The sequence below is a fragment of the Poecilia reticulata genome, linkage group LG14 (assembly GCF_000633615.1).
Source record: "Poecilia reticulata strain Guanapo linkage group LG14, Guppy_female_1.0+MT, whole genome shotgun sequence".
Classification (NCBI taxonomy): Eukaryota; Metazoa; Chordata; class Actinopteri; order Cyprinodontiformes; family Poeciliidae; genus Poecilia; species Poecilia reticulata.
Genome location: NC_024344.1, coordinates 1,045,577 through 1,065,796, shown reverse-complemented (window position 1 = coordinate 1,065,796; position 20,220 = coordinate 1,045,577). Strand labels below are relative to the sequence as shown.

The following is a 20,220-nucleotide window of genomic DNA, read 5'->3' as shown; positions in this document are numbered from 1 at the left end:
AGTGGAACTTCAAATATGCTAATGTGGGAAAAACCTCCATCTGGAATACGAACTGACTCACCTCCAGTTCCAGTATCCTGAACTCCAGGAGCTCGTTTTGGTCTCTGGAGTCCTGAAGCTCCTGCTGCAGTCGACTGCATTCCGACTCCAACTTCTCCACCTAGAAAAAGWCAAGCTTATAAATTAAAGACCAACAAAGTTGAAACAGTTCTTCACATAGTTACATTACAAATCCAATGTTAGGACTTAAAATGTATTTTAAAGTAAGAACCAAAAGCAAGAAAAGTGCTAAATATTGTTTTTAGAACATAAAAAGGTTCAAGTCCAACCTTTTCCAGCAACTCCTGATTTCTTCGTAAGAAGAGTTGCTTCTCCTCGACCCATTTGGAGTCCTAAAACAAATAGACATAAATCTGCTTGAAGGAGGTCAAAACTACTTGCAAAACTTAAATTTTTTAGCCAGAACAAAAAAATAAAAGGTAAAGCTGAATAGAAAATCCAACGACTTTGACAGTATTGCTGTTTTTTTTCACACTAAAAAAGCTCAAAGCCAACCTAAAGGACACATGTTGAAACATACCTCGTTCCTTTCAGCGATTTGCAGATCTTTACTCCAATATGAAGTTGAGAAATCACATTGAGTCGCACCATATAAGTTCATTATTCAAACGGTTGGAAGTCGTTCTGTTTAACCCCCAACTTCCCTGGAGTTATAGCCTGGAGTGGCTGATGATTTTCCAAGGCAGCTTTTTTATAGCCACATAACCAGATATGGAAAGAAGACTTTAATTTTTTATAGTCTATTAGTGTTTCAAGAAGCACTGAGCATGTTTTAGTTGGCTTGGGCTGACAGTAATTTAAGTTTGTGCAAGTCTTTAAAGTCTTTGTTCATGTTGTATYCMTGAAATGTTTACAGCGTTTCACTTTTTCCACATGTTGTTACAGCCAAGTTAACCTATTTCCTCAAAATCCTACACACAAATACCCCATTATGACAATGTAGATTTTTTTTTGTATTTTSCAAATGTATTAATTGTTTTAACAATTACTTAATTAATTGTGTCTCTTGATTTGTAAAGACACACATCTGTCTATTTAAAGTCCTGCAGTTGACAGTGCAGGTCAGAGGTCAAACACCAAGCATGAAATCAAAGGAGTTGAAGGCGTCAGTGAGCTCAGTGGAAGAAATTGGAGCCATCAGGACTCTTTGTAAAGTCTAAACTGAGCAATTGGGTTGAAAGGTTTTAGTTGGATGTCTTGCAGCAGAAGGAACCGGAGAGGACAGATGGAATGATGAATGCAGCAGAGACATCCTGGGTGAAAAACTGCTCCAGCGCTCTCTTGACCTCAGACTGGGGCACCCAGCCAGAGTCCAGACTGGAATCTGACTGAAGATCTCAGGATAGACCTGAAAATGGCTGCACAGATGTCACCATCCACCGTCCATGAATTTGCAAAACAACAAATGCAATTTGGTTTAAAGCTGCAACATAACAAAACGTGGAAAAAGTGAAGCACTGTAGATACTTTCCAGATGAGCTGTGGACAAGCAGCCAAGAGGCCCAGRGTAAATCTGGAAACGTTACAGAGATCTGAAGATGGCAAGTTAATCTGATAACAGTTTTAATCGTCACCAATGTAGCCATAATGCCAGTGGACAGAAGAAAGCCAGTTTGTTTTGTAGTCTCTAACATTCAGAATGAAGGGGAGCTSTGGTGGATGTTAAGCACAACCCCTGTCGAGGACTGAGGCCTGCTGTCACAAGTTCGATTCCCGGCCTGGTGACCTTTCATGCACGTCTTCCCCCGTCTCTCATTGCCCACTTTCCTGTCAATTCACTATCAAATAAAAGCCACTAGAGCCAATAAAACCTTAAAAACAAAACATTCAGAATGAAGATGCTTTGGTCCAATAAAACCAAAATACATCTATTTCTCTGTACATCATCCTAAACACATGGTGAAAGTAAGACACTCTGGACCGGTTATCCAATATTAGAGAGAGGAAAACTGGTCAGAGACAGTTGGAAAGTAGGTAGAGCTAAAAACGGATGAAAGTGTGGAAAAGATGACCTGACATGTGACCTGAATGGGTGGAGGTTCATCTTCCAGCTGGACACAAACATGTTCATGCAATCCTGGAAGCTTCCCATTTATGACAAAGCATATTCTGACAGTAAGATCTAAATGAAATTGAAAATCTATGGGAACAAGTGTAAGAGACTCTATTCTTCCTCCCAGACTTAGCATGAATGAATGCACGAAAAACATCAGGCAATMATTTTAGTCCCTAGATGTGCCGTTAAAAGGGATTAATAAATACACATGCCACACTTTTCAGATTTGTATTTCTATAAAACATTGGAGAACCACATATTGTTTTTTTTATGTTATTGTTTTTTTATGCATAAAAAGTACGCACTGCTTTATGTTAGTCTGTTCAGTGGATGATTAGGTGTATTTCACTAAGAYGAAAGTCTGAACTAATAAAACACAAGTTTCCTTTTTGGTATGAAGGCCGCTTCTGTCTTTGCACAAATTAAAAAAATTACAAAAATAAAATAAAACAGATAGCTGCCAGGAGAAATTACTCTATGGTCCAACTCACTGTGACTTGGCTTCAGAAAACTCATGAGCATTAATGTRTAGATTCTGCTGCAAGGCAAATGCATGTATGCCAGTAACATTAATTATGTGGTTCTCACCTGTCCCTTCAAGGTTAGTTCCTTCTCCAGGTCTTCTATCTTGGCTTTATACCGCAGCACGTCTGATTGCAGTTGCTCATGAGCCTGAAACATTAGCAAAGCCAAACTCTTTTATGTAGTAAATTAAGCTTTCCAAGAAAATTGTTTTGTGTGTCATCTTTCCTCATGTTCAGATCYGTTAGRATCTGGGGCCATGCCTCTGGGCACCACATGTCTTTTGTGCACACAAGTGTTTTAACACCTATTAACATTTTTCTATTAGGTATGTGCAGAAGTCAGAAAAAGAAAAAAAGACATACAGTATATACAGCACATGAATAATGTACTGAAACAATGTTGATTTTTATGCAAGGTTTGTTCTCCCATATTGCAAATCCACAACAAGATCACAAAATACTTTCCTCATTTTAAACACCCACTGTAATATAAGAATAAAAAGACTTTCACAAGTTCAAGGCTAGAATACCTTATTTCCATAATAATACCCAATCCTAATTATTATCTAAAAGCTGCCACCTCATTAAAGAACATGACTGCAAAAGTCATGATAAGAATTTGCCAGTTGAGCAAATCTATAAATCCTCCAACTTTAGCTTTACTTCACTGATCCTAATGATTAAGACCTTYTATATCTACAGACTTTGATCTTCATGTATTTTCACTGAACCTTTCACATTTGGACTCCAGTTTTCTTCTGGCTTTAAAGTTTCARAAAGCTGAAGCGGAAGTAGAGTTGTCAAGTTTATAAGGAAAAAAAACCCTCTGGTTTGGGTTCAAAAGAACCAAAAGCTTGAATTATTTCCAACKGCTGCCTTTTGTGATGCACCTGACTCTGATAAATTCACCTTTTCATGCAGTAAAAAGGCAAATTTAGCAGACATTAATAACACTATGGATGGACTAAACTATGAGTTATGCCTCTGAATGAAAGGTGGATAATACTCCTGACCACAAGTGAGCACATAAAGAAGTTAATACAAACTACACTATGGCACTAGAWGTAATCTTTTTGTCAACTTAATATACTGAAATGTTTTCACAAGACTTCTGCATTCCACCTTTAGGAGAATGAATGTAAGGTCACAATAAAAGAAAAGGCAAGTTATAATATTAGATTAATATAACCATAACATCTCAATAGTGTGAAATATAAATAAACCAGAATCAGACATCCTGCTGTTTTTCGAGGTGAAAATGTTATTTTAAAACATGTTTTTTCTGATTTAAGAAAAATAAAAGAACCATTTGAATCCTGCATCCGGCTGCTTTTCACCTCACCCACCAAAAAACAATCTTTCTACTGGAAACACTTTCTGACGCATGAATGAAACACCTGGAAGCTTGGATTTAAAGGAAGAAACCAGCTGAAGTTGAGGGAAGATGACAAAAAATAGGACTCAAACTGCGGCAGGTGTTTTTACTTATCGTTTCCTCCTTTCATAAAACAAATTTGCTCATTTTGTCAGATTGTATTAAATCAATATCCATCTCTCTAAACATTCTTGCTCTAAAGGGTTCCTGTTTTCTTTTACACTTTTTGATATATTTTGAACATGAAAATAAATATAACTATTGCAAACTAAAAGTAATGAAAAATATGTTCCTTTAGGAATTGAAGAGAGGGTGATTTGCCTTTTCACAACAACTAAACACAGAATTAGACAAGTTACATTACAAATCTGGTCAATAGTAAAGTGACCATGGCCATCAGGTGCAGTATGTGGTACCTTGGCCTCCATCTCTGCATCCAGAATGCCTCCCTTCTGCTCCTGCAGCAGGGCGTAGGCTCGTTGAAGGGCCTGGTATTCCCTGGTCAGCTGGCGAAAACGTAACTCAGATTCTTCATTTGCAAGCCCCTGGTTTGACACACATGGAAGAGAATTATAATTTTAAGGATTAATATCTCAGGGTTTTGCTAATGTTCACAATAATTACGTTCATTTGTGAACACAAGGTCTTACATCGGCCATGTCTTCATCAGGAGTAGCTGGGGTTCTGTCCATCCGAAACGACGCCACTGAGGAAGACTCAGAGTCCATCGACTCTTCATCRTAGCCAAAGAAGGTGTCTACTACGATGTGTCTCTGCACAGAAACACAGCTGTGGTTTTCCAACAGTATGCTTTGCTGTCAATGTTTCAGAGGATTTCCCAATAGCTGATTGAAACATTTAGCATGAAAAGACCAATATGCTAAAAATACTGATATATTATATTATCCTTTTTGATTAAATAATAATAATAATTTGCAACCTTCACTGGTCTTGAACTTCTTTTATGCCTCTTCTTTCGCAGCAGTTTTTCACGATCCTGGAAACAGGACACGGATGACAGAACAGATAAAGTTACATCAAAGCTGAACACTGAATGATTGATATCAATATAATCAATATAAAAAATGATTCATCACTCATGAACTGCTCTGCTATACTTTAWGAAGTTTGTTTGTATTATGGACAGTTGCAGGGAAACATTTAAGCTGGAAAAACTCCAGAGAATTTTATAAAATTTGGCAGCCAGTTCATCAGACCGATTCTATGTCAATAAAAAATAAAAAAGGATTTTTAGCAGACTTTTTTGAATAAATCCTGAGATGAAAATKATATTTAATTACTCAGCTGTATTTTTGTTCTCAGCGTACATTTTGGTTTGTGTAAAAAAGACACTTAGACAGACAGACAGAGTAAACATACTCTCGTTAGTTCATCAATSATGCTTTGTTGCTCCAGCACTTGAAGTTTGAGGAAGGCTATTTCCTGGTCATCATGCGCTTGGTCCAGGTCATTAAGGGACTTCAGCTTCTTCAGAGGAGGATGGGATCCTATCCTCTCCTTCTGCACACACAGMAACAACAAAGGTCACCTGGTGTGACTGCTGATCAGCCGTTATAAACACTCTGACCCTGCTGACCATCTCAAGGTTCTCCTTTGTCAGGCTCTTCAGCTTCTCCTCCAGTTTCTGAATGTTCTGAGTCAAGTCGTCGTTCCTCTTATTCAGCAGCTTGTTCTTGTCCAGTAGGGGTTTGCACTGCTTTTCAGACTCTCTGACTCGCTTTAGCTGTTGGAAAAGAAAATGGTGGTCAGACATGTGGCACAGCAAACAGGTTAGTSTAARCTTTYCSTGTTCAATRTCATTTAAAATGACTAAAATCTGTTCAATYTGCTAATTGCCAGCATATTAGAATTATTATTAAAGACACATTGATACTTCAGCTTTGACTTCCTGGTTGACTGAAWAAGTTTCCTCTGYATTTTCACATATTTTTCTTTATTAATGATCCCATTATTTTTATGAAGTGATCCCGCCTTGATGATATAACAGATGAATGTGAAAYCCTTAATCCTCACATTAGTCAAGTCTAAATCTTGACTTATTTTGAKTTTTCTAAAATATTACACAAGAAAGCTGTRTGAGRAGCTACCTTAAAAGAAATTCACATTTCTGCCTCAAAWGCTGTGAACTGATCCATCATAAGTTTAAACTGCCATAACATACTTATGAAGGAAAGTAATAAAAATATACATGTATAGTTTTATGGCATATAATAAATATGAACGACTTTGGTTACCATCCCTTACCAAAATGATGAAAAGTTTAGAGTAATGTGTTAGTGAGAAGAAAACTCTATACKTTATGTTTTAAAACAAAATTGACTGTTTCTTCATACTAGTTCATTTCTCTCATCCACCAGCAGCGAGTTGCGATCCTCCAACTTGCGTATGGTTGAATTAAGTTCAGCAATTCGCCGCTGATTTCTTCGCAGGTCCTGAAGMAAAAGAAAAGCACAGATTTAATATGTGAAGGATCRATTTTTTCATAATTTYAATTTAATTCTATTGGAGCAAAACCACCTGATCAGATTCTACTGAAGTTCAAACTGATGTGTTGAAGAAACAGGGATTTGCAGAAATTTTCAAAACTTCACATTTGCTGCTATGCAACCTAAAACTTTAATGTATTTTATCAAGGCTTCATGTTACAGATCATTTCAATGTTGTGTGAAATGGTGATTTWAGGTAGAAAGAGACACATGAGAAAAATTATTTTTAAAATGAATGTGTGAAAAGTAGATTCATATTCAGCACCTCCATCCTTATACCCCAAAAATAAAAATCTGCTGAATTTTCATCCTCAAGGTGTGAGGAACTGGTAGCGATATCCAAAAAGATTTACAGCTGTTATTGCAGTAATGACCCAGGTGGGGTGAATACACACATACTAGAAACATTTTTCAGATATTCATGTGTAGAAGAAGAAGAGGAAAAGTCATAAGCCRTTTTCTTCCACTTCACATCTACACTCTGTGTTATTTTTGCACAGATGACCCTGATTAAACACAGACGTTTCAGGCAGGAATGTAAAACATAAAATAATCCCTAAAAACTGCCTCATATTTAAAATCTAAGTGATAGATTTAACTGAAAAATAACCTACAAACAGTTTTTACTGTCTGTTTTCACTAAGGAGTKTAAGCAGCTAAAGAAGAGGATACAATCAGAAAACACCACAGATCCTTAAAATTGAGGAAACATTATTAAAATCTTCCATGTGTTTGTTTAATGCTGAAACTTTATACTGGTCACTGATGTCCAGCACTTATCTTTCATGGTCATAGCACAAGAGTACAGAAGAATGAAAARTATTTTTCYAACAGTCATAATCAAGGTTGAAAATTCTGACATTGTGCCAATTGTACACATCAGTCAAAATGTAGAGTTTTATAACASTTAGGCTTAAAATTAGACATACAGCTGCCAGGCTTAGTTTTAACATTATCATCAAAAGATTTAAACTGACAAGAGAGCAGTCTTCTCATTAAAGGTAAGGAAAAAAAGTGAAAGCAATATCAGTTCATAAAATCTGTTTTTATTTACACCATAAACTGTTRAATACTTAATAATAAATTGGAAATCTTATTTCTAGTATTACAGCAATCAAATCACATTTACAGAGCAGCGTTTTGCATGTTTTCACTGGTATTTGGTGAATTTATTTTGGTGATGAAATCCACGTGTTGAAAGGTTTTATTGTCCTCACTCTAAACCTTTGGCTCCTTCTCAGAGTCTCCATCAGAGTCAGGTTTCCAAATGTTAATATTAYTTCCTGTCAGAAGACCACAGAGGCTAAATTAAAAGATTAWACTAAACCTAAATATGCCAGGGATATAAATTCCTTTGGGTTTAATGTGTTTRGATATGAACRGATGTTCAGCCTGGACTCTGCGGGAGCTTCATGCCTTCTTTCTCATATTTTGCTCCACAGCCTTGGATGCTAAAATCCTGTGGATTCCCTATAATCTTTTAAAAATCTGCACTGTATAGAGTGTTTTGTTTCAGTCAATCTTTTTCACTAGAACATTTTCTAACTGACATAAACTAGGAGATTTAATCTTAAAAATTACTTCCTCCCTTTGTCCAGAAGACTACGGTATTCTTGTGTTTTCTTTGTGGTATTACATAATTGAATCTTTTGTTTCCAGAAAACCAATTRAGATCAGTTTGKTTTTGATTATGCTTACAGTAAGTCAGCTTTTTATTAAAATTCTAAAAGTGAACTTTTCTGCTTACTGGGCTTCCACAGTGCTCTGCGCCATCGCCAGCTCTTCCTGGGATTTCCCTTTTTGGACTTCCCAGGCCGCACTCTGCCTCTTTGACGAGGAACAGTTGTTCATCCAGGGCGTCTTTCTGCAGCTGCAGCCTCTGCAGGCAGCCAGCAGTGGACTCCATCTCCTTCTCCAGGGAGAAAATGGTGCGGTCTTTAGATTTGATTTCATCCACCTTTTGTGACAGARAAGGAAATTATTGAGTGAAAGGAGTCTTATCTGACATATGAATAATGTTGTTATTGAAAACATCATTGTTCAGCTGTTTTGAAACATTAAAATACTGCCTCATATTTAAAATCTAAGTGATAGATTTAACTGAAAAATAACCTACAAACAGTTTTTACTGTCTGTTTTCACTAAGGAGTGTGAAAACAGACTCCTTGATGTAAATCAATGCAACACATTGTTATACAAAATGCTTCAACAGTTTGTCCAAAGATAAGTAGGAATCCCATAAACCTGGAGAAGATCATTCTGGGAAACGCCAGACTCAGAGCTACATAACTGGACTGGCTCACATGAACGGATGGAAACTGAATCACTTTTCTCATTTCTGGGTTTGTTTAGCTCCCTATTTACTAAATCACTGTCAGTGCATACCAGCCTGCGGATGTCCCTCTCACAGTCCCACTTGATTTTAGAGATTTGCTCCTGATGCTGCTGGTGYTCGACTCGCAGGTCTCCAGCCTTCATCTTGTCTGCCTGGATCATGTTGCTCAGAGCCTCGTCGGTCTGCTTCTTGGTGTTCTTCAGCTCGATTATCTCCTGCAGGAGCTTCACTCTCTCCTGGTCGAAGAAACGCCGTGCCTCCTCTCTGGCTTCCAGGGTCAGCGCTGTGCGCACCTGAAGAGGAGTAAAACATGTTTTACTAAAAAAGGATTGGATTTTTGTTCTGTAATGACYRCCATTTTTATTTCTTTTTACTTTAGGYGAGATTTGCAAAATCAGACAAGTGAGGAAGATGGATTTTTCTTCATTTCCAATAAAACAATCTTGTAAAAAAAGAGTTTTACATCAAAGGAGCAAGCCAGAGTATGGGAATACAACAACACTCCACGCCATGTACAACAGACACCTTGAGCAGTGAGTCTGCAGAGAGAACCCTATAGCAACCATAGGGGTTGTTTGTGAGCATAAAGTTGCTAACATTGGAAAATATTTTGTTTTACTGTGATTTTTACTAATTTACTAACTTTACTAAAAATGCTTTCTCAATTTGTTAAACAGACAACGAAACATTACTTCCACATGTTCACACATTTAACTGCAGCGTTAACGTTTCTGTGTCTGAGTCATGTGACATTCACTGTCCTAGTTAAAACATGTAGCTGATACAAGTCTTAACAAGTAAAACAATGGCTGATTACGTGGAGAAAAGTAAGACTTGCACTGCATGGCTAATGTAAAGCATGCTTTCCTAGAGACGCAGACATATGAAATGTTCTGGCTGCAGAATTTTATTTTTGGTTTATTAAAATTTTTGTCACAAGTGGTCACTTAGGGAACTGCCCTCTATAGGCCATGAAAAGTGCTCTTCATGTCCTTGGGAGGGTCAGAGCACTTCTCTTTCTCCCTCGATAAATCATAATATGTCTATGAAGCCTTTAGTTATTATTCTTTCTTTCACATAAGATCCACAAACTTGGGCACCATTAAGAAGGAAAACTTGAAGAATGTTGGTATATAAACTCACTTTTTCTCCACTGCCATCTCGAATGGCGTTCAGGGCGGTTTTGAGCCGTTGGTTCTCTTGGTCCTTGATCTTGGCATGCCGTGCCAGCTCCTGCTCATGCTGCCGCGTCAGGTTTTCCCTGAGAGCCTGCAGCTCTTTCTGCTTCTCCTCGTGCCATTTGGCCCGCTGCTCCGTCAACATGGCAGTGTGGCGGTGCTGCTCCTGCTCTCGCGCCCGCTTTACCTCTTGCACCTTGTCTCGTTCCAGCTTGCTTACCTGAAGCAGGAAAAGAGGAATTTATTGGACAATTTTTACATTTTCCTTTCCTTTAGAATTTGCTAAGTAAAACAGGTCACATTAAGGTGTAGAGTCTGGTGTATTTTTGACTGTACCTTGCATTTCTCTTGGTGCAGCTCTATCTGGATGTCAGTTAGTTTGGACCTGAGATCTTCATTGGCTGCTTGTAAGGCAGAAATCAGGGCTTCAGGCTTCTCGCCCTTCGTACGACCTTTCTTAGCCATCAGTAACAGTCTAGAGAACAGCTCCTGTAGCTTTCATCGAGACTCTAGAGAAACCTTTCAAGTTGTTCCTGAGATTTCCAGTTCCTCCTCCTCCTCATTCTCCTGTTAGACTTTAGGGCTGGGGGGTCGAGGGGAAGCAGAGGGGGCAAAGAGTAAGTCACTTAGTCTACTTAGATATTCTTGTGTCAAAATGGTCCAATGAATGTACAGACCAGAGACCAAATGGAAATGAGGATTAGTAATAAAAAACAGTTCTTGAAAGAAGCTTTCAATTTAATCTGAGATTGAGCTTTATTAAAAATACGAATGAAAGATCATTCCCTTCTGCAGAGATGGTTAGAGATGAGACAGCCTAAAACACTGGGAGCCATAATTTCATCAAAAGGTGGTTGTACAAATTACAACAATGTTTAATACAAACATGCACAGCACAAATCTTTTGAAATCTTCCAGTCACTCCATGAATACACACGTTTGTGTGTGTATTCATCACAATCAACACTATAATCAAAGTTTATTGAAGTTTGTGGTGTTGCTATGACAACATGTGGGCAAGTTTAAGAGTTATGTGTAACTAATCTAGTACCAATCCACCGTGATACAATCTCCATTTCATGTTCACCATGTGTGAGTGAACAGAGAAGATATTTGAAGATCTCATCCTTCATGATCAACWTTAAAGATTCTGATGTCAGCAAACTTACAAAGAACAGACAAGCTAAAGATGAGATTACAAAACGACATCTAGAGGGCAGAAAGGTGAGAAAACATTGACTCATCCACGAAACATCCGACAGCCTGTGAGAGTCAGAGTCACAGAGAAACGTGAAAATCATTCAAAACCAACCTTGAAGCAAATGGGTGACATTGATTGATGTGTAAATAAGCTCTGGGTTTCTGTGGGACCGTTTCAAATTGGAGAATTGGCACAGAACTTTATGAAGAGGACCAGACTGGCGCCTTGCATTGAGGAGATTTGCTCATGCAGTTATCCTGATAGGTGTTGAACCGTTTCTTGAGTCAATTTTGATTCCGCTCCATTTCCTGGCAGTCTTGCTCACATATCCAGTGTGACTTTTTAAATCATGCTGTCATTTACTCATTCAATGTAAATTGAAAATTTCAGGTTTTTCAGTTGTTTTCAGCTTTGTTTTTCTAGCTTTGGAACATTTGGCTTGTTCATTCTGCTCCTGTCACAAAAGAGTCGTATAGCTTTGAACAGCGATAACCTATCCACTCTCCTCTTATGTAACACAGAAAAGTAAAGGTGAACCATTTCACTTTCAGCATTCGGTATAAAAGCACCAAAAAGTAACGCTGCAATGTTCGTGATGGGAAAAACTTACATTCCTGACTTTCATCTGAGTGATACATTAGTCTTTGCAAACAAACCAAAATTAAAAACTAATGACTGAGGTGTTCATTTGTTCTTTAAACTGCTTTAATTTGACAGCATGTTTGATCACATTGCCTGTGTGGGCAATGTTATGCATTTATTGTTTGTATATTCAAACAATTTTTCCATCCCTTATACCGAGTTGAATGATTTAAATTTTGACAATGTTTCAATTAACGCTCAATTAACATTTAAAAATTCAAGACCATTTCTATCCTTGTAACCATGGTAACTTCACACAAAGTACAGACATCGTCTGTATTGGTGCTGGTGAGCCGTCCCACTGGACTTTATCACTAATGACAGTCAGGACATTCTCTCTTATTAGTTTTTCAGACAGAAACACACACAGTACCTCGTCTGAACAGGAGGTTCTGTAGGTTCTGTTCTACAGAACAGTTTGAATATCAGCATACAGGTTAACTCAGCAGAGAAAACAGATTAAATCAGGCATGGAGACCAAGACCAGGACCAGGACATGGACCAAGAACAAGACCAAGACCAGGACCAGGACCAAGACCAAGACCAGGATYATAACCAGGATCAGAACCAAGACCAAGACCAAGATCAAGACCAGGACCAGAACCAGGACCAAGACCAGGATCAGAACCAGGACCAGGACCAAGACCAAGACCAGAACCAGGACCAAGACCAGGATCAGAACCAGGACCAAGACCAAGACCAGGATCAGAACCAAGACAAGGACCAGGACAAAGACCAAGATCAGGATCAGGATCAGGATCAGAACCAGGACCAAGACCAAGACCAAGACCAAGACCAAGACCAAGACCAAGACCAGTACCAGGCCCAGGCCCAGGACCAGGCCCAGGATGGCTCCCTCACAGACCACCTCCATTCAATTTCTCAACAATTATCATCAGAAGCAGCGACAAACCAGGAGTAAATGTACAAGAACAGCACTTTGTTTTGAGTTTAGTACAAATCTGATTCAGGTTGGGACGCATTTTGATGGATAAATGGAATTCATTATGAATCCAGTATGTCCTGTTTGAGGTCTAAAATGGATCCTGTCAGCCAAGAGTTGGTTAAACCTTAAGTTTACAATTTCAAACATGTTACTAGATCCTTACATTAAAACTCGACTTGTAGCTAAAGTACAACTCATTWAACACACGCTTAATAAATATGGAGCTTTTGTGAAGAAAAATAGCCTTAAATTATTTTAACAATTATCAATTATTGTATCACCAACAAATATAATGTAAAATACTGAAAGACAGTTGGTAAAAATGAAAGACRATAAAAGATAAGCAGTAATCAGTGAGCGCTAATTTGAGACTACAAACTTTAATTTAATACAATATTTTTGACTTGACTAAGTTTTTTTGTTTAGAAGGAGATTTGGAAAAGATCATTTCCAAATTAGCTTTGGAAATTTGCTAATTTTCAAAGCTAAAATGACTCTGACTATCTGCCATGTGATTCGTTTGGTTTCTGTCTGTGTTGAAAATCAATTAAACATTTGTCCCTAATAAAGTGGCTCTAAATACACACAAACTCTGAGAAAACTGAGCAAGATAAATGATCTYCTCATTTATCTTGGACAAGATACTTATCTTCTCCAAGATAAATGAAATTATGCATATCGATATGCATAAATTRTGCTCAATACAAACAACACCAAAATYATTTTAATTTTACTGTTTAATTTGGTTATACGGTGTTGTGGAAAAAAATAATTACCGAGCACTGTTAGATGAAATCACTCAGTCAGGTTTATTTTGCATATAAAGCACAATACAGAGTTTTGAAGTCAATCAATAATGAAGCTGTTCTGAGTGACAGCGATACCAGGCAGAGTGAACACAATGGTTTTATACCAAGGATCCAAAACAGAGACAGTCTGGTTCCCCTGCAGCTGCAGGAAAACAACTTTCAACCTTGTGTATTTATGTGTGCGTGCGTGCGTGCGTGCGTGCGTGCGTGCGTGCGTGCGTGCGTGCGTGCGTGCGTGCGTGTGTGCGTGCGTGCCTCTGTAACCCAAACAGGTTCTTTTGGTGAGAGTTCACAAGCACATAACATGATCAGCAGATGTTAACTTATAGTATTTTTCAACCACAATGGTCTTTATTCCTGCTTCAACTTTAATATTTGTCAGCTCATCCTGAACTAAATGTGCAAAAATAGTTGTGGTTTTGAAAAATAACAKAGCTGAAAAAAATAAGCCATATTCCGCCCAGACCTGATGATTACACCACAATCATGCAAAGCCAATCATAATTTACCATAACCACTAATGCTGTATTAACCTACATTTTACCCAATGAATTCAGACTCTACTCTGAGAGCATGGCTGGATATAAATATGCCAGAAGCCACAGTCAATCTGATTATCGTCACAGTCAGTTTTCTGACTGGACTGTGAATCCATATGCTGGTTAGTAAAATGAACAAATTCATCCCACACAGGCGTAATCTGAGCAAACTGCATAATGTAGCCTCACTTTAACAGTTTCAGCTTCAGCCTTTTCTCAGATTTACCTTTATTTATTTTTTTAAATCATTTGTTTTGTGGCCCTTTTTGACAAAATGAAGGAAACAACTGGAATTGTTCACTGCTCAGTTTGTGTGTATTTAGAGCCATTTATTAGGGACAAATGTTGAATTGCTTTTCAACACAGACAGAAACCAAACGAATCACATGGCAGATAGTCAGAGTCATTTTAGGCATTTGGTGAAGATCAAACCGAGTTTGGATTTTAATCTAAGTGACTCAGGTGGAAGGATTGTTGGTAACAGATGGGCTGGTCTGAATATTTCACAACCTGCAGAGAGTTTCATCAACAACCATCTCAGGTTTGTAGAGAACAGACTGAACCCAATCAAAATGGRCAGGTTGGTTTCGATACAACAGAAAAGCAGCTGTGGCTCAGAAAAGACTTCATTACAACCAGAGCGTGAAGAGTAACATTTCTGATCAGACAACATGCTAAACATGAAGAAGATGAGCTACAGCAGCAGGAGGCTGACACTACRAGTCAACAACAGAAAACTGAGGATAAAATCTACCAAAAACTTTGGAAAAGATTCAGAAGCAGCTTATTGGATATGGATCAACTTTTAATGGGAACTCTTAGCATTCGACAGGCTCTGCTCCTTTCCTTCAGACATTTTTTCTCAAAACATTGATCATCTTGATATCCCATCACTTTTTATTGATCTGTCTATCACTAGCCCTTTATTGATCTTTAATTTGTCAACTCCAAAGCTAAGTAAAGTATATAACCACCTCTAGTTTATCCATCTCAGATTATCATCATAGATTCAGTTGGTCAAGATGTTCTACGCAAAAATGAGCCCAAACTCGTGATGTTTGGGCKGTTTCTTGACATTTTGTGGACAAAATGCATTTTAGTAGAAGAGCACTGGACCAAAAAGAATATCTTTAACTAGAAGATTTGCATTTTGAACAGATTCAGTCAAAGGACCAGATTCTGTTCAATTTTTAATTCTGCAGGAAGCTTGCCTCCCCCCCCCTCCACACACACCCACTCAACATCCTCCTAAAATAGACAAATCCACATGTGATCATCACAAGGTTGGACCTAAATTCAAATATTACACATTGGTCTTATGATCGTTACATAACTAATTGTAAATAGCTCATTGTAAAAAAACAAAACAAAACATTAAGTTCAAAGGATGGACCAAATTTGATTGGAATGAGAGGAAATACTAAATATCACAAGGTGACATTTTCTCAATTTGTCATGAAACAACCAGAKATTTTAATGTTTCTTGTGAGACATCGATTGTGACAAATCAACAATAACTAATGGATGTGAATTGGAGGAAAAATTKTACAATTCCAGCTTTTTTCAMAAATGGAAATCTGAAAAGTGCAGCATGCAGATGTATTAACTGTTTTTACTCYGTCACTCCTAAAAAAATAACTTAATATAGACTWTTAGTGTACAGTTTTATCTTAATATACACACAGCTGGTCGGTGAAGACCTCAGATTACCTTTAGAGAACAAACAATGAGGTGAAAATCAAGAACCACACCAGTTAACCCATCATAACTTAATCCATCGCCTRAAATTGTAAAGATTGYAGCACAATTCCAAACCTGCCAAGAGCCGCCTGGCCGTCTGCCTACRCTGACCGCCAGGCAAGGAGCAAATTAATCAGAGAAGTTTCAAACAGACTTGATAACTCTGAAGGAACTGAACACATATACTGGCAAACCTAAACTATGCAATTATTATTTGTGAACTCTTGAGAGAATTGCCAAAATATTCACTGCCACAAACCATTTAAAGCTACTAAAAACTGTTTTGATCAAGGATTTTAAACCTAGATCTATTTGGTAATTTGTGGCAGAGGTTGAAAGCCTACTGAGTCAGGGGTGARCATCAACACCACATTTAAGATTTGTATTTGTGACCCCAGTCTTCACCCATCTGTTCATAATCCCAGTCCAAACCTGCAGACTGACCACAGGAACAGACTTTCCCTGACTGTGAGTCATGTAGAGCATCCCAGGTTCACTGCTTCCCCGGGGGTCAAGAAGCAGTTATACAAATTACACTATATGTTAGATATCTGTTGTATTTTTACAAGCTGTTCTTTTAGTTACTCTGTTCACATTACTATATTGTCCAGAAAGTCAAAGAAAAAAAAATTATGAAGAACACTTGAATAGTGAATGAGAACACCCACTGATTGCTGTCTTGGATGAGAGGATAAGTACAGTAACCAGGTCAGTTCTGGAATATCAGTCTGTGGCTCAGGAGGCTCATTAGATTCAGGGACAAGAGAGGACAGRCAGTTCTGACCCACCTCTTTCTCTCTGGACTCCGACTGTGAGCGTACATGTGATGCTCTGCAGCAGCTGTATATCAGCATGAATCTGTGCATCTGAAATAATGCAGCATGAAGCACACTGACACCATGACCCACTTCTCACTACACATACCAAAGGAAGTGTTGGTGCAGGATTATCAATACAGAATGGGTAATGGGTCAGTCGCAGAGCAATGCCACCATCTGTAATGACGGCGCCAACAGCAAATCCATAACAAAACAGACTTGAATATAGTTACTGAGGTTCATATTGTTTTGTTCTGTGTAAGATATGAAGTAAACAAGAGATTTAGGAAATGTTTTAATACAGAAACGTTATGACTTTCACAGTCAGTCATGGCAGTCACTGACGCTCCATGAGCAGTGGACTACAGAATGAATCTGACTGCTCAGAGTCCTGCATATTAATGATGTCCAACCCTCCGTGATAAGTGCAGCTAGGAGAGGAWTGTGAAGTAAAAACCCAATCAGGGATTCTGGTAGAATTCACATGACAAGGCCTGCAGCTGCTTCAACACTCTGGTGTTTCCAGAATATCTGGCTCTAACTGGCCTTTACTGCTGGAATCCTTCTGTTCAGCTGCAACCTTTACAAAGTGCATCATAATGTCTGGTTACATACATTATGATGTCAATATATTAGTTCATCTCTTTCCAACAAACAAAGCTTTCAGATACGGCAATCTGGATTCTCTAATGGTAATATCTATTTATGTGTTGATATCACAAATGTATAAATATGTTTTTTTATTTTATTTTAAACTTCAAACACATTCTTTCATCTAATGTTTCTATAATAATGTGTTAATTTTTCAACATTTCAGTAAAAAAAATTATGMTGATTATTACAATAACTATTAAGTTATTTAAAATCTTTGCAAAAGATCTTAAAAATAAATGTCAATCTTTAAATGTTTTAAAATGTACCACTCAGAAACACCTCATCAGCAAGTATTTGGTCTAAAACAGTTTTGTGATTGCAGTACAGTTATTTATTTTTAAATTATTGTGGATATATTACCAGTATTTGTCTTGTCACTTTATAAACATATTTGGCCTGGGCAGCAGTTACAGTTTCCAGCACTGCTGCCAGCCAAGCTGCAGGATGTGAACTTTTCATAGAAAAACGGTTGAAATGTGGCTCTAAGTGAAATGAAATATATTCAGCAGGGCAGGATACTAACTGTTTACACAATACAAAAAGGCAATATCATTTTTCTAAGATGGACTGAGTATGTCTGTAACTTATGTTGGGCAGCCGTCTCATTATTACCCAACCACAGACCCAGACAGAAAGGTCTCTTCAGTAATCGGATGTCCATGAGGCTGTAACTGCTCAACAAGCTCATCTTTCCAGCTTCCCCTTTTTATTTCAGCCAAACCAACTCTTACAGCACAACTTAGCTTCCTGCTAATCCTGGTTATGCAACTGAATCAGCAAATGTTCTGCAAACTAATAGAACCAGCTTCCCTAAAGTAAATGAGCAATTTAAGTTTAATCAGTCTGGGTGTTATGATGTAACATGGTTCAAAGTCTTATCACATTCGCTTGATTTTTGAATTACAATTCATCTTGAGCCAAAGAGTTTTGTAATAATTTTCRCTGCAGCCACAATCTMTAGCTGTCTAGAAGCAAACGGAGCATGAAAATACCAAAGGCTGAAATCTGCTGCAATGTTCGAAGAGGTCATAAGGTCATCATTTCTGACATGCTGTGTCTCTTACCCAACTGAATGTATTTTTAATCTGTAATGTAAATTCTCCATGAATGATGGTGGACAAATAATGAAGTAGTGGTTAAAATCCTTTGGCTCATTTGTCTCCAACTTGTTTGAGAACTTCTGAAATACTGGGACTTATTTTATTTACATTTTTCATGTTAACCTTTTCAAACAACTGATTACATATATTAATTAGTTCAACCATTGTGCTGTATTTGTCTTTTACAACAATCATGGTACAGCTGGAATAGAAACATTTTTTTATTTGACATCAGATTCACTAGAAGCYATGAAAACGGTAGGAAACATATCGCCTGGTTTCCCTGATGCTTAAAACTGTGAAGATTCTCAAAACAAYTTCAAGATTCTTTCTAGAAAATACTTTTATGTTCACAGGAAGCCAGATACTAACATTTTAATCAGCTACAGTTTCAAAACWGTTTAAATTTTATATTATTGTTCCTGCTGTGTTAATTAACTAAGGACTTAATTCCTGAATGAAAAACATGTGTGGTGGTTATATTGTGAATCTGGTGAATAAACCTTAAAAATAAACAGAAAAGTTTGGGRAAAAATGGTTGGCAGAAGGGAAAATGACTTAAAACCTACAGACCATGACACTATATATCATATTGTTGGAAGGTTTTGATCTGATGTGTGGCACTGCCATGGATCAGGCCTACTGKCAGAATTTCAATAAGATCTATAAACAATTAACATCTGTCCCACATCTGTGATGACCCTGAACCAGACTGATCTGCTGCAGCTCCGTGATGCTGCTGCAGGCTACAGCTGACGGTGAAGGCCCTGCCAGCATCCTGCCATCGTCTTGCAGCATCACTGCAGCATCCTCTGAAATGATGGTCAGTAATGTGTGCTAATTCACGGCGCAGGAGGAACCACCATGCAGGACTGTACACATTACAGCCGATATTTACTTGCATCCGGGTTCATTTAAGGCCCAGGCAGGGTTGTGACAGCTGCTACAGCCTGCATTTACAGATATTGTTACTGAAAACACGCGAACATGGAAAGAGCATCGATGCCGTGTGTGGAAACCCCCAGGACCAGAGGCAGGACGGTCCCCAGCATCGTTAACGGGTCTGCCGGTGTAGGCCAGCCTCCGATGTGCACARCAAATCACCGCTACGCAGATAAATAACACACGAATCTRAKGTCGTGTTGCCATGCATGTCGCTGGAAGCTACCTAAATATTTTCTGTCGAAGCACACTCAGTCAAAAAATAACATTTCCGGTGGTAACAGTGAATCAGTCTCCAACCAGCAGGCCCGCTAGTCCGACTAACTCCCACTTCCGACCGACGATGATAAAACAAACAACACGCAGAAAAACGCGCCGCTTCCACCGACTCACCTCAGAGGGAATCCTCAGTGTGAAATCCTAATACATATGAAACAACGTCCACGCCATCTTCATTTTTCACTAATGTGATAATCTGAAACGGCCTTCCAMGGCGGCGGTGTGTGGATGAGCAGCAGCCTACAATGAAGCGGTGATGGCCGGTGGTGATGATGCTGGAGCCCCGCCCTCCTCCGCATGCAGCCAGAATGAGCTCAGTGCTTCTCAGCTTCTCCAGCTGGTGGATTTAACAAGTCCAGTCCTGCTTCAGGGCATCATCACTCTGAAAAAAACATTCAGACTTTTGGCTCAATAGAAACAAAATGACAGATTCAATTTTCTTTGTCTGTCTTTTTAAGAACAGAGTATGATCATTTGACTTTATTTCAGCAAATTCAGAAAGTGAAACTCATATA

At 38.3% G+C, this 20,220-nt stretch overlaps 1 protein-coding gene across 1 annotated transcript in view; it reads right to left on the bottom strand.

The window, feature by feature from the left end:
- LOC103475400 (janus kinase and microtubule-interacting protein 2) overlaps positions 1-19,995 on the bottom strand; it is a 22,226-nt gene extending 2,231 nt beyond the window's left edge. Inside the window, exons 1-14 of the mRNA XM_017308658.1 lie at positions 19,820-19,995; positions 10,372-10,618; positions 10,001-10,255; positions 8,908-9,150; positions 8,270-8,479; positions 6,370-6,468; positions 5,613-5,759; positions 5,396-5,536; positions 4,956-5,012; positions 4,666-4,788; positions 4,432-4,560; positions 2,705-2,788; positions 330-392; positions 62-160 (exon numbers count right to left, since the gene is read on the bottom strand). Coding sequence (XP_017164147.1) covers positions 62-160; positions 330-392; positions 2,705-2,788; positions 4,432-4,560; positions 4,666-4,788; positions 4,956-5,012; positions 5,396-5,536; positions 5,613-5,759; positions 6,370-6,468; positions 8,270-8,479; positions 8,908-9,150; positions 10,001-10,255; positions 10,372-10,500 — 1,779 coding nt within the window. The 5' untranslated portion in view covers positions 10,501-10,618; positions 19,820-19,995. The remainder of the gene's footprint in view (positions 1-61; positions 161-329; positions 393-2,704; positions 2,789-4,431; positions 4,561-4,665; positions 4,789-4,955; positions 5,013-5,395; positions 5,537-5,612; positions 5,760-6,369; positions 6,469-8,269; positions 8,480-8,907; positions 9,151-10,000; positions 10,256-10,371; positions 10,619-19,819) is intronic.
- Positions 19,996-20,220: the final 225 nt, after the last annotated feature.